This window comes from Oncorhynchus nerka, linkage group LG2, assembly GCF_034236695.1.
Source record: "Oncorhynchus nerka isolate Pitt River linkage group LG2, Oner_Uvic_2.0, whole genome shotgun sequence".
NCBI classification, from domain to species: Eukaryota; Metazoa; Chordata; class Actinopteri; order Salmoniformes; family Salmonidae; genus Oncorhynchus; species Oncorhynchus nerka.
Window position 1 is genome coordinate 66335618 of NC_088397.1, and position 13580 is coordinate 66349197.

Here is a 13580-nt window from a genome sequence, read left to right on the forward strand (position 1 = left end):
ATCTCCCTAGGCCGTATGTGGCCCACGATGCGAAATGAGTTTGACACCCCAAGTCTAGCGCCTTGCGGTTGGATGCTGAGCAGTTGCCATACCAAGTGGTGATGCAACCAGTCAGGAGGCTCTCGATGGTGCAGCTGTATAACTTTTTGATGATCTGAGGACCCATGCCAAATTGTGTGATCACGCTGAACATTCACAAGGACGCACGGCCAAACGGATTACCAGGACACATACTCAGAGCATGCGCTGACCAACTGCCAAGTGTCTTCACTGACATTTTCAACCTCTCCTTGAAGGAGTCTGTAATACCTACATGTTTCAAGCAGACCAACCTAGTCCTTGTGCCCAAGAACGCCAAGGTAACCTGCCTAAATGACTACCGCCCCATAGCACTCATGTCTGTAGCCAGGAAGTGCTTTAAAAGGCTGGTCATGGCTCACATCAACACCATCATCCTGGAAACTCTAGACCCACTACAATTTGCTTACCACCCCAACAGATCCACAGAGGACACAATCTCTATTGCACTCCATACTGGCCTTTCCCATCTGGACAAAAGTGACACCTATGTGAGAATGCTGTTCGTTGACTACAGCTCAGTGTTCAACACCATAGTGCCCTCAAAGCTCATCAATAAGCTAAGGACCATGGGACTAAACACCTACCTCTGCAACTGGATCCTGTACTTTCTGATGGGATGCCCCCAGGTGGTAAGGGTAGGCAACAGCACATCTGCAACGCTGATCCTCAACACGGGGGCCCCTCAGGGGTGCGCACTTAGTCCCCTCCTGTACTCCCTTTTCACCCACGACTGTGTGGCCCCACACGACTCCACCATCATTAAGTTTGCCGATGACACAACGGTGGTAGGCCTGATTACAGACAGCGAAGAGAGCCTATAGGGAGGAGGTCAGAGACCTGACAGTGTGCTGCCAGGACATCAACCTATCCCTCAACATGAGCAAGACAAAAAAGCTGATTGTGGACTACAGGAAAAGGAGGGCCTGAGCAAGCCTCCATTCACATAGCGGGTTGAGAGCTTCAAATTCCTTGGCGTCCACATCCCTAACAAACTATGATGGTTCAAACACACCAAGACAGTTGTGAAGAGGTCATGGCAATGCCTCTCCCCTACTTGACATACAGTTGAAGTTGGAAGTTTACATGCACCTTAGTCAAATACATTTAATCAGTTTTTCACAATTCCTGACATTTAATGCTAGTAAAAATTCCCTGTCTTAGTTCAGTTAGGATCACCACTTTATTTTAAGAATGTGAAATGTCAGAATAATAGTAGAGAGAATGTTTTACTTCAGATTTAATTTCTTTCATCACATTCCCAGTGGGTCAGAAGTTTACATACACTCAATTAGTATTTGTTAGCATTGACTTTAAAAATTGTTTAACTTGGGTCAAACGTTTCGGGTGGCCTTCCACAAGCTTCCCACAATAAGTTGGGTGAATTTTGGCCCATTCCTCCTGACAGAGCTGGTGTAACTGAGTCAGGTTTGTAGGCCTCCTTGCTCGCACACGCTTTTTTCAGTTCTGCCCACAAATGTTCTATTGGATTGAGGTCAGGGCTTTGTGATGGCCACTCCAATACCTTGACTTTGTTGTCCTTAAGCCATTTTGCAACCTCTTCGGAAGTATGCTTGCGGTCATTGTCCATTTGGAAGACCCATTTGTGACCAAGCTTTAACTTCCTGACTGACCTCTTGAGATGTTACTTTAATATATCCACATCATTTTCTTTCCTTGTGATGCCATTTATTTTGTGAAGTGCACCAGTCTCTCCTGCAGCAAAGTACCCACACAACACGATGCTGCCACCCCTGTGCTTCACGGTTGGGATGGTGTTCTTCGGGTTGCAAGCCTCCCCCTTTTTCCTCCAAACATAACAATGGTCATTATGGCCAAACAGTTCTATTTTTGTTGCATCAGACCAGAGGACATTTCTCCAAAAAGTACGATCTTTGTCCCCATGTGCAGTTGCAAACCATAGTCTGGCTTTTTTATGGCGGTTTTGGAGCAGTGGCTTCTTCCTTGCTGAGCGGCCTTCCAGCTTATGTCAATATAGGACTCGTTTTTACTGTGGATATAGATGCTTTTGTACCCGTTTCCTCCAGTACTTCACATGGTCCTTTGCTGTTGTTCTGGGATTGATTTGCATTTTTCGAACACCAAAATACGTTCATCTCTAGGAGACAGAATGCGTCTGTCGGCTGCGTGGTCCCATGGTGTTTATACTTGCGTACTATTGTTAGTACAGATGAACTTGGTACCTTCAGGCATTTGGAAATTGCCCCAAGGATGAACCAGACTTGTGGAGGTCTACAATTTTGTCTGAGGTCTTGGCTGATTTATTTGGATTTTCCCATGATGTCAAGCAAAGAGGCACTGAATTTGAAGGTAGGTCTTGAAATACATTCACAGGCATACCTCCAATAGGCTAATTGACATCATTTGAGTCAATCAGAAGCTTCTAAAGCCATGACATCATTTTCTGGAATTTTCCAAGCTGTTTAAAGGCACAGTCAACTTTAGTGTATGTGAACAAAGTAGATGTCCTAATCTACTTGTCAAAACTATAGTTTGTTAACAAGAAATGTGTGGACTGATTGAAAAACATAGGTTGAAAAACCTAAGTGTATGTAAACTTCTGACTTCAACTGTAGATAGTTTGTGTGTATGTATTGATATGTAGAATACGTGTGACTTAATAAAACATTTGTAGTTCTGTCCTTGAGCTGTTCTTGTCTATTAATGTTCTGTATTATATCATGTTTCATGGTTTGTGTGGACCCCAAGAAGAGTAGCTGCTGCTTTTGCAACAGCTATTGTCACTCTCTCCTCTCTTCCCCACTTTCATCACCCCTCTTCCTCCATCTCTCTCTGTGTACTCACTTATTCGTGCTTTGGTTTCTAATTATCTCATCTCATCTCTCCTATCCCTCCCTCCCCTTTTCCCTCTGTCCCACCCTCTCTGTGTACTCACTGGTTCGTGCCTTGGCAGAGACAGGCTCTCCCACACTGTTGGGGTATTGGGCGATGATCGTCACCAGGTAGTCTGTCCCTGACTTCAGCTCTCTGGCCACAAAGCTCCTCTGACCTGCAGACACTGTCTCCTGCAGGGGTAGACAGGGTGGGAGAGAGGGGTAAGTACAGAAGACAGGGGTGCATAGTTCTGGTTCACAAGAGGGCTGCAGTGTCAGCTGGTTTTTGACCAGATACTGGTTTATACCTGAGAAACTAGGTGTGTGTGCACTCTCTAGACAAACCGTATCACAAAGACATAAAAACTAGCATGACTAGTATTGCACTTGTGCACCTCTGACAAATGTAAGCCAACATTCAAAGCTCCTGCTGTAAATAGGTATTCAATGTCAAAACATAGCAACAAGTTTTGTCAAATCCTTTGACTCAGGTGAAAGTATTTAGTCAGCTACCAATTGTGCAAGTTCTCACACTTAAAAATACGAGAGAGGCCTGTTTTCATCATAGGTACACTTAAACTATGACAGACAAAATGAGAAAAAAAAATCCAGAAAATCACATTGTAGGATTTTTTATGAATTTATTTGCAAATTATGGTGGAAAATAAGTATTTGGTCACCTACAAACAAGCAAGATTTCTGGCTCTCACAGACCTGTAACTTCTTCTTTAAGAGGCTCCTCTGTCCTCCACTCATTACCTGTATTAATGGCAATTGTTTGAACTTGTTATCAGTATAAAAGACACCTGTCCACAACCTCAAACAGTCACACTCCAAACTCCACTATGGCCAAGACCAAAGAGCTGTCAAAGGACACCAGAAACAAAATTGTAGAGCTGCACCAGGCTGGGAAGACTGAATCTGCAATAGGTAAGCAGCTTGGTTTGAAGAAATCAACTGTGGGAGCAATTATTAGGAAATGGAAGGCATACAAGACCACTGATAATCTCCCTCGATCTGGGGCTCCACGCAAGATCTCACCCCGTGGTGTCAAAATGATCACAAGAACGGTGAGCAAAAATCCCAGAACCACACGGGGGGACCTAGTGAATGACCTGCAGAGAGCTGGGACCAAAGTAACAAAGCCTACCATCAGTAACACACTACGCCGCCAGGGACTCAAATCCTGCAGTGCCAGACATGTCCCCCTGCTTAAGCCAGTACATGTCCAGGCCCGTCTGAAGTTTTCTAGAGAGCATTTGGATGATCCAGAAGAAGATTGGGAGAATGTCATATGGTCAGATGAAACCAAAATATAACTTTTTGGTAAAAACTCAACTCGTCGTGTTTGGAGGACAAAGAATGCTGAGTTGCATCCAAAGAACACCATACGTACTGTGAAGCATTGGGTGGAAACATCATGCTTTGGGGCTGTTTTTCTGCAAAGGGACCAGGACGACTGATCCGTGTAAAGGAAAGAATGAATGGGGCCATGTATCGTGAGATTTTGAGCGAAAACCTCCTTCCATCAGCAAGGGCATTGAAGACGAAACGTGGCTGGGTCTTTCAGCATGACAATGATCCCAAACACACTGCCCGGGCAACGAAGGAGTGGCTTTGTAAGAAGCATTTCAAGGTCCTGGAGTGGCCTAGCCAGTCTCCAGATCTCAACCCCATAGAAAATCTTTGGAGAGAGTTGAAAGTCCGTGTTGCCAAGCAACAGCCCCAAAACATCACTGCTCTAGAGGAGATCTGCATGGAGGAATGGGCCAAAATACCAGCAACAGTGTGTGAAAACCTCGTGAAGACTTACAGAAAACATTTGACCTCTGTCATTGCCAACAAAGAGTATATAACAAAGAATTGAGATTAACTTTTGTTATTGACCAAATACTTATTTTCCACCATCATTTGCAAATAAATTCATAAAAAATCCTACAATGTGATTTTCTGGATTTTTTTCTCATTGTCTGTCATAGTTGAAGTGTACCTATGATGAAAATTACAGGACTCTCTCATCTTTTTATGTGGGAAAACTTGCACAATTGGTGGCTGACTAAATACTTTTTTGCCCCACTGTATGCCATTCATTATTATGGTCATGAATCATGATTACACACAAGCGCGCACACACACACACACAGTCACAGAAGGGGAATTTCACTGTTTTCCAGCCAACGTTTAATCTGCACAGACACAGAAACACAATCAAACTCTAGATCCACCCATTAAAACATGTTCCTACTCAACCTAATCCCTCTCTGTCTCTCTGTCTGTCTGCCATGTAGCAGGCTCCCAAAACTACAATGAGCTATTAGAATCTGGGTCACATTTATAGTATGAGCTGCTGCCTGCTGCCCATCCCCTGAGTCATGAATGAGCACCACACCCCCCTACCCAACCAGCAGTGCTCACCTGACGCAGCTCCGCTGTAATTGGCTGGCCCAGGCCAGAAAGGGGTGTGTACTGCACCACATAGCCACTCACAGGCCCCCCTGCGGGAGTCCACCGGAACCTGAGCGAATCAGAGGTCTGGCTTGAGAACTGGAGGTTAGAGGGACCGGAGAAAGCCTCTGCCAGAAAAAGAGAGAAAGAGATGGAGAGTGAAGACAATGAGGGAAATAAATATAGAGAGGTGATTTTAATTGTGTAATAGACAGTAATGTACTAAGCTGAATATGTTCCAGTGTAATGTATGGCAGTGTGTCTTTACCATCGCTAGCATAGACTCCCCCTGAGCTGGAACACACACGTGGGCCCACCAGGGACAGCAGTGTGTTGAGCAGCTTAAAGTCCCCCACAAAGAATGTGTAGTCCCTCTGAGGAGGAGTGGCTATCAGAGCCAACTCCGTCTGGTCTGCACTCTTTATACCTGACAGACATAAACAACCAGTCAAATACTGTACACACACTATCAAGATATACCGCCTGAGGCTTGTGGTCGGGATTAATGAGTCAATGTGGCAAGTCAGACGGTATCGGTCTCAACCAACAGGTTCTGAGACAGCTTCTACCTCCAAGCCATAAAACTGCTGAATAGCTAACCCTAGCTGGCTACCTGCACAGACCTGCTTGCTATTCACCTGCACCTTACGAGACTACTTGCACTGACTCTCAACACACCCAACCCATACACTCACACACACACAAACACACATGCACACTTATGGTCATCATTGCTGTTAATATTTATTTAAGCTGCTCAATCAAGTCACTATTCACTTTACTACTTGTAAATAACTGTCATAATTTACATAGCACATTCCATATTTGTACAACTTTGTGACTTACTTGTTAATATTTAGATTTTGTTATCTGACTGATATTCGACTTTGATTATTGTAATATTGATATTTGTACCTCACTGTTGAGGAGTGCTTGCAAGTAAGCATTTATTCTGTGCATGTGGGGATGCAGGTAGCCTAGTGGCTAGAGCGTTGGGCCAGTAACCGAAAGGCTGCTGGATTGAATCCCTGAGCTGACAAGATAAAAATATGTTGTTCTGCCGCTGAACAAAGCAGTTAACCCACTGTTCCCCGGTAGGCCGTCATTGTAAATAAGAATTTGTTATTAACTGACTTGCCTAGTTAAATAAAGGTTCAATTAATGTTTTTACTTTCATTTGATTTGTCCTCCCAAACCTACCCACTGCAAACATCTCCACTCCCAGACTCCGCAGCTTCTGAGCTGGGTCCCTTACATTGTCTTGAGACTTTCCATCTGTGATCAGTATACAGACCTACATCAGAGAGAGAGAGGAATATGTCATGGTCTGTCACAGGACAAAATATAGTCAGTCTTTCACTCCATTTTATCCCTCTGTCAGACCTTTGAGACGTTCCGGATGGAGGTGGGGTTGAAAAAGTTGTCAGCGACAAATTTGAGGCCGGCACCTGTGCGAGTGTTGCCACCCTTGTAGTTGAGGTTCTCCACAGCGCTGACCAGCTCAGTGCCATTCAGGTAGGTTGTGAAGGTGAACTCCACCCTGAATGGGACAAAACACACAACAATAAACTACTGCATCGCCTGGGGAAAAACATTCACCATTTTTAAGGGGGTAAAAAACTATTGGTAACAGACAAGAAAGAAGAGTCAAGTGTTAATGCGAAAGTATTGTACAAACATCATTTTTAGAAGAAACAAACATTACAGACAAGACTCTCAGTGTCTGACCTAGAGGTGTCGCTGTACTGCACGGCCCCGAAGCGGATCCCTGATTGGCCCACAGAGCTGGTAAAGGGCTTGACGATGCCAGCCATGAAGCCCTTGACCTGCAGGAAGTTGGCCCTGCCGATACTTGATGAGCCATCTATCAGGAAGACTATGTCTGCTGCTCCAACATTATTACACCTGCCTAAAGAGAGGTGCATTAGTGAGTCTCTGTATCTTAGCTCTGAGAGTTTAAAATGTGGGCTACATTTAGGGCAAGCTACCATGATGAAGCAAGTAGAGAGTTAGTGCAGACATACATGCCAATTTATTTGGTACACCCATTTAGTACCGGGTCAGACCCTCCTTTGCCTTCAGAACAGCCTGAATTCTTCAGGGCATGGAAACATTGCTCAATTGGTACCAAGGGACCTAACCTGTGCCAGGAAAACATTCCCCACACCATTACACCATTACATGAGGGCATGGACTCATGCTGCTTACACCAAATCCTGACACTGCCATCAGTATGGCGCAACAGGAACCGGGATTCGTCAGACAAGGCAATGTTTTTCCACTCCTCAATTGTCCAGTCTTGGTGAGCACGTGTCCACTGGAGCCGCTTCTTGTTTTTAGCTGACAGAAGTGGAACCCGGTGTGGTTGTCTGCTGCAATAGCCCATCCGTGATAAGGACGAACGAGTTGTGCGTTCTGCGATGCCATTCTGCACACCACTGTTGTATTGTACCGTTATTTGCCTGTTTGTGGCTCGCCTGTTAGCTTGCACGATTCTTGACATTCTCCTTCGACCTCTCATCAATGAGCTGTTTTCGGACTGACACTATCTGGATGTTTTTTGTTTGTCACACCATTGTCGGTAAACTCTAGACATTGTCGTGCATGAAAAGCCGAGGAGGCTAGACGTTTCTGTGATACTGGAACCGGTACCGACGATCATACCAGGCTCAAAGTCGCTTAGTTCACTTGTCTTGCCCATTCTAATGTTAAATTGAAAAGTAATGCCTTGATGCATGTCTGCCTGATTTATATAGAATGCCACGGCCACATGGCTCACTGTCTGTAGGAGCGAACGATTTTTGTAAATGGGGTGGTGTACTTAATAAACTGGCCACTGAATGTATAGTGTGGCTTAGAATAGATAAAGTGTCTTCAGAAAGAATTAATACCCCTTGACTTATTCACATTTTGTTGTGTTACAGACTGAATTCAAAATGGATTAAATCAATAAAAAACATCACACAACACCCCATAATGACAAAGTGAAACATGTTAGAAATGTTTGCAATGTTATTCACACCCCTGAGGTAATACATGTTAGAATCACCTTTGGCAGCAATTACAGATGTGAATCTTTCTGAGTACGTCTCTAAGAGCTTTGCACAACTGGATTGTACAATATTTGCACATTATTTACTTTATTATTGCAAACAGGATGTATGTTTTGGAATATTTGCACAGGCTTCCTTCTTTTTGGCAACTGAGTTAGGAATGACACCTGCCACTTTGTAGTGACTGGGTGTATTGATACACCATCCAAAGCATAATTAATAAATTCACCATGTTCAAAGGGATATTCAATGTCTGTTTTTTTACCCATCTACATTTGTGAGACATTGGAAAACCTCCCTGCTCTTTGTGGTTGAATCTGTGTTTAAAATTCACTGCTCGACTGAGGGAACTTATAGATAATTGTATGTGTGGGTTACAGAAATTAGATAGCCATTCAAAAATCATTCTAAACACTATTATTGCACAGAGTGAGTCCATGCAACTTATTATGTGACTTGTTAAGAACATTTTTACTCCTGAATGTATTTAGGCTTGCCCTAACCAAGTGGTTGAATATTTTACTAATTTAATCTTTCCAATTGTATTAATTTACAAATATTTCTAAAAAATATAATTCCACTTTGACATCATGGGGTATTGTATAGAGGCCAGTGACACAAAATCAAAATGGAATCCATTTTAAATTCAGGCTGTAACAACAAAATGTGGAAAAAGGTCAAAGGGTGTGAAAACTTTCTGAAGGCGCTGTAGTTGTTCTACTGTAGGCAGAGGGTTAATTGTTTACCTTGGGCTTCAGCCTGGTGCACCGAGGACAGCAGGACAGCCACAGGGAAAACCCAGCTCCACATCTTCACAACCTGCACACAGACACACACAACTGTTACACTATATACATATCCACATACAAATGTACACTGTAGATACACACACACTGAGTTGCGAAATACACACATATACACACACTGAGTGTGGTCAGACACTGAGCTGGCGCACAGTGTGTCGGTCCTTTAGTCAGTGAGACCGCTGAGGGTCACAGAGTGTGGAGGGACACATTAGTCTACTGCCTGCCTTATTTCCCCTCACTTCACTACAAGGACCTCATCATGTCACTGATCAATGGGGCTAACTAAATAACATGCTCAGTGAAGAAAGGCCGTTTTCAACTACTCTTGTTAACATCATTGCTCTAAAGCAAGATGGCCCAATGTTCTTTATGGCCTTCTTTCCTTCTCTCCTCTCCTTCATGACCACCATGACTATCTCATATAGGGGCTGCTTCTTTCCACCACAAGGTTGCTCAAAAAGAGGGAAGGTGCTGCACAACAGAAGAGCTACTTCGAAAAACCTAACTGATGCTGACCACTAGGGAACAACTCAAACTTGCTAACAAACATAGACATTCTTTCATAACTACTGTAGGCTACCAAAATTCCAAACCATTAAATGACATGTGTTTACATTTATATATAGGCAGTACAGAGTAACAGAGGAAGAGAGGGCAGAGTATATGTATTGGTCTGTATAGTGAATCACCATCCAGCATCTGTAGGTGTGTACAGTAGCATAGTGTGTCACACTACTGAACTAGCTCAACCCATAGAGCAGACTGAACATCAAGCTCTTCTGAGTCCTGCTACACAAAATAGGTCATGATGGGAATCCCACTTAACACACTCCTAAATACATTAAACTGGAAACCACTTGAAGCTCACACTTAATTACTTTGTGTAGTATAACAAATAACTAAGTCCTTACAAACACACACACACGGGGTCAGGAGTAACTGTTACATGTAATCAGTCACATGTAATCTGATTGCAAAAACACTGTAGCTGTAATCAGTTATGTTACAAGCAAAAATATTACAGATTACAGATACTTGTGAAAAACTAGATGATTACTTATTGGATTATTTTGAAATTCAGAAACGATGTTGCGAAAAAATACATTTATGACTCTTTTCTGTTTTCGCGTTGACATTTAAAACAGTTGAGCTGACAGCCGTTTTGCACTGTTTCGCTATGGTTTTATTCAACAATCTAGCAAGAGGGCAATATTTTATTAAGGTAGTGGCATCCCCCCTAGAAAGCTATGACCTTTAGCTTTCACCTGGAATTGTTAATTTATGTCTGTGAAAAAGTACACAATAAAAGTATAATAAGACATATACAAATATGATTCATACTTTATAATATGTCCATATATAGTTACAATCTGTTTTAGGAACATCTTCCCACAATATTTCAGCATCTTTACCAAATAAATCATGACATTAGTGATAGTCACTAATGATCATCTGTTAAATGTTTAAATCAACATTTGGGGCATTTAAACAGCGTGCATCCCTCCTATAAACAAGAAGAGATGGGCTATGTAAAGGGCTCGAGTTTGTCGTTCTGAGCATATGCAATGTGTCTGCCTCTGACGTATAACAAATGTTTGACTTCCACACCTCTTTACTTATTTTAGGTTTAAGGATGTGTGTAGGTCGCATTCTTTATCGTAGAGCTATGGAAGTTATGTATTTAGACCTGCCTGCTTGAGACAAATTCAGCGATTGCTTTGCAATGTCTGTGCTGTGAAGCAATCGAGATGGATTTTTTTTAAGGGCCGCCCCTTTGAGCTAATGTTGCAGGGAAGTTTAGTCAATTAATTCAACTAACATCAAGGCGGTGGCCCGTTCCTGTAGGTTCATGCTCTACAACATCCGCAGAGTACGACCCTGCCTCACACAGGAAGCGGCGCAGGTCCTAATCCAGGCACTTGTCATCTCCCGTCTGGATTACTGCAACTCGCTGTTGGCTGGGCTCCCTGCCTGTGCCATTAAACCCCTACAACTCATCCAGAACGCCGCAGCCCGTCTGGTGTTCAACCTTCCCAAGTTCTCTCACGTCACCCCGCTCCTCCGCTCTCTCCACTGGCTTCCAGTTGAAGCTCGCATCCGCTACAAGACCATGGTGCTTGCCTACGGAGCTGTGAGGGGAACGGCACCTCAGTACCTCCAGGCTCTGATCAGGCCCTACACCCAAACAAGGGCACTGCGTTCATCCTCCTCTGGCCTGCTCGCCTCCCTACCACTGAGGAAGTACAGTTCCCGCTCAGCCCAGTCAAAAATGTTCGCTGCTCTGGCCCCCCAATGGTGGAACAAACTCCCTCACGACGCCAGGACAGCGGAGTCAATCACCACCTTCCGGAGACACCTGAAACCCCACCTCTTTAAGGAATACCTAGGATAGGATAAAGTAATCCTTCTCACCCCCTTAAAAGATTTAGATGCACTATTGTAAAGTAGCTGTTCCACTGGATGTCATAAGGTGAATGCACCAATTTGTAAGTCGCTCTGGATAAGAGCGTCTGCTAAATGACTTAAATGTAAATGTAAATGTAAGTGAAATAAATGGATGTAATGATGTAGCCAACCACCAGAGGATTTTGGCATGGTCCTAGGAAGGTCTGGGTGGCTGTCTTCTGACTTATAAAATGGTGGGAATCAATAAAATAAATAAAATAAGTAATGTAAACATTAAAAAAACATGTTTATGTAATTAACTTAAAATGCAAAAAAACACAGACACTGGACAGAAGAACTCTGCCTAGAAGGTCACCATCCCGGAGTCGCCTCTTCACTGGTGGTTGAGACATTGAGACTGGTGTTTTGCGGGTACTTTTTAATGAAGCTGCCAGTTGAGGACTTGTGAGGCGTCTGTTTCCCAAACTAGACACTAATGTACTTGTCCTCTTGCTCAGTTGTACACCGGGGCCTCCCACTCCTTTTTCTATTCTGGTTAGAGACAGTTTGTACTTGGCAATTTCTTGCATGGAATAGCCTTCATTTCTCAGAACAAGAATAGACTGAGTTTCAGAAGAAAGGTCTTTGTTTCTGGCCATTTTGAGCCTGTAATCGAACCCACAAATGCTGATGCTCCAGATACTCCACTAGTCTAAAGAAGGTCAGTTTTATTGCTACTTTAATTACCACAACAGTTTTCAGCTGTTCTAACACAATTCCAAAATGGTTTTCTAATGATCAATAAGACTTAAAATGATGAACTTGAATTAGCTAACACAACGTTCCATTGGAACACAGGAGTGATGGTTGCTGATAATGGGCCTCTGTACTAAAGGTCGACCGATTAAATCGGAATGGCCGATTAATTAGGGGCGATTTCAAGTTTTCATAACAATCGGATATCGGTATTTTTGGACACCGATTTGGCCGACAAGTCAGTTAAGAACACATTCTTATTTTCAATGACGGCCTAGGATCGGTGGGTTAACTGCCTTGTTCAGGGGCAGAACGACAGATTTTTACCTTGTCAGCTCGGGGATTCAATCTTGCAACCTTACAGTTAACTAGTCCAAAACTCTAAGCACCTGATTACATTGCACTCCACGAGGAGCTTGCCTGTTACGCGAATGCAGTAAGCCAAGGTAAGTTGCTAGCTAGCATTAAACTTATCATATAAAAATCAATCAATCATAATTACTAGTTAACTAAACATGGTTGATGATATTACTAGTTTATCTAGCGTGTCCTGCGCTGCATACAATCGATGTGGTGCGTATTCGTGAAAAAAGACTGTCGTTGCTCCAATGTGTACCTAACCATAAACATCAATGCCTTTCTTAAAATCAATACAGAGAAGTATATATTTTTAAACCTGCATATTTAGCTAAAAGAAATCCAGGTTAGCAGGCAATATTAACCAGGTGAAATTGTGTCACTTCTCTTGCGTTCATTGCACGCAGAGTCAGTGTATATGCAACAGTTTGGGCCGCCTAATTTGCCAGAATTTTACGTAATTCTGACATAACATTGAAGGTTGTGCAATGTAACAGGAATATTTAGACTTATGGACAGTCTGATGGCCTTGAGGCCTGTACTGACCTCGCCTTCTGGATGATAGCGGGGTGAACAGGCCGTGGCTCGGGTGGTTGATGTCTTTTTGGCCTTCCTGTGACATCGGGTGCTGTAGATGTCCTGAAGAGCAGGCAGTGTGCCCCTGGTGATGCATTGGGCACACCGCACCACCCCCTTGAGAGCTCTGCGGTTGTGGGCCGTGCAGTTGCCGTACAAGGCGGTGATACAGCCCGACATGATGCTCACTATTGTGCATCTGTAACAGTTTGTGAGGGCCGTAGGGGCCAGGCCAAATTTCTTCAGCCTTCTTCACCACACTGTCTGTG

The 13580-nt window shown here is 43.5% G+C and overlaps 1 protein-coding gene across 1 annotated transcript in view; it reads right to left on the reverse strand.

Moving 5' to 3' along the window:
• The window catches only part of LOC115131478 (collagen alpha-1(VII) chain-like), a 121279-nt gene that overhangs the window by 90175 nt on the left and 17524 nt on the right, over positions 1-13580 (reverse strand). The window contains exons 2-8 of the mRNA XM_065021800.1: positions 9178-9250; positions 7107-7287; positions 6762-6918; positions 6579-6672; positions 5647-5805; positions 5349-5506; positions 2996-3125 (exon numbers count right to left, since the gene is read on the reverse strand). Of these exons, the coding sequence (XP_064877872.1) occupies positions 2996-3125; positions 5349-5506; positions 5647-5805; positions 6579-6672; positions 6762-6918; positions 7107-7287; positions 9178-9241 (943 nt within the window). The 5' untranslated portion in view covers positions 9242-9250. The remainder of the gene's footprint in view (positions 1-2995; positions 3126-5348; positions 5507-5646; positions 5806-6578; positions 6673-6761; positions 6919-7106; positions 7288-9177; positions 9251-13580) is intronic.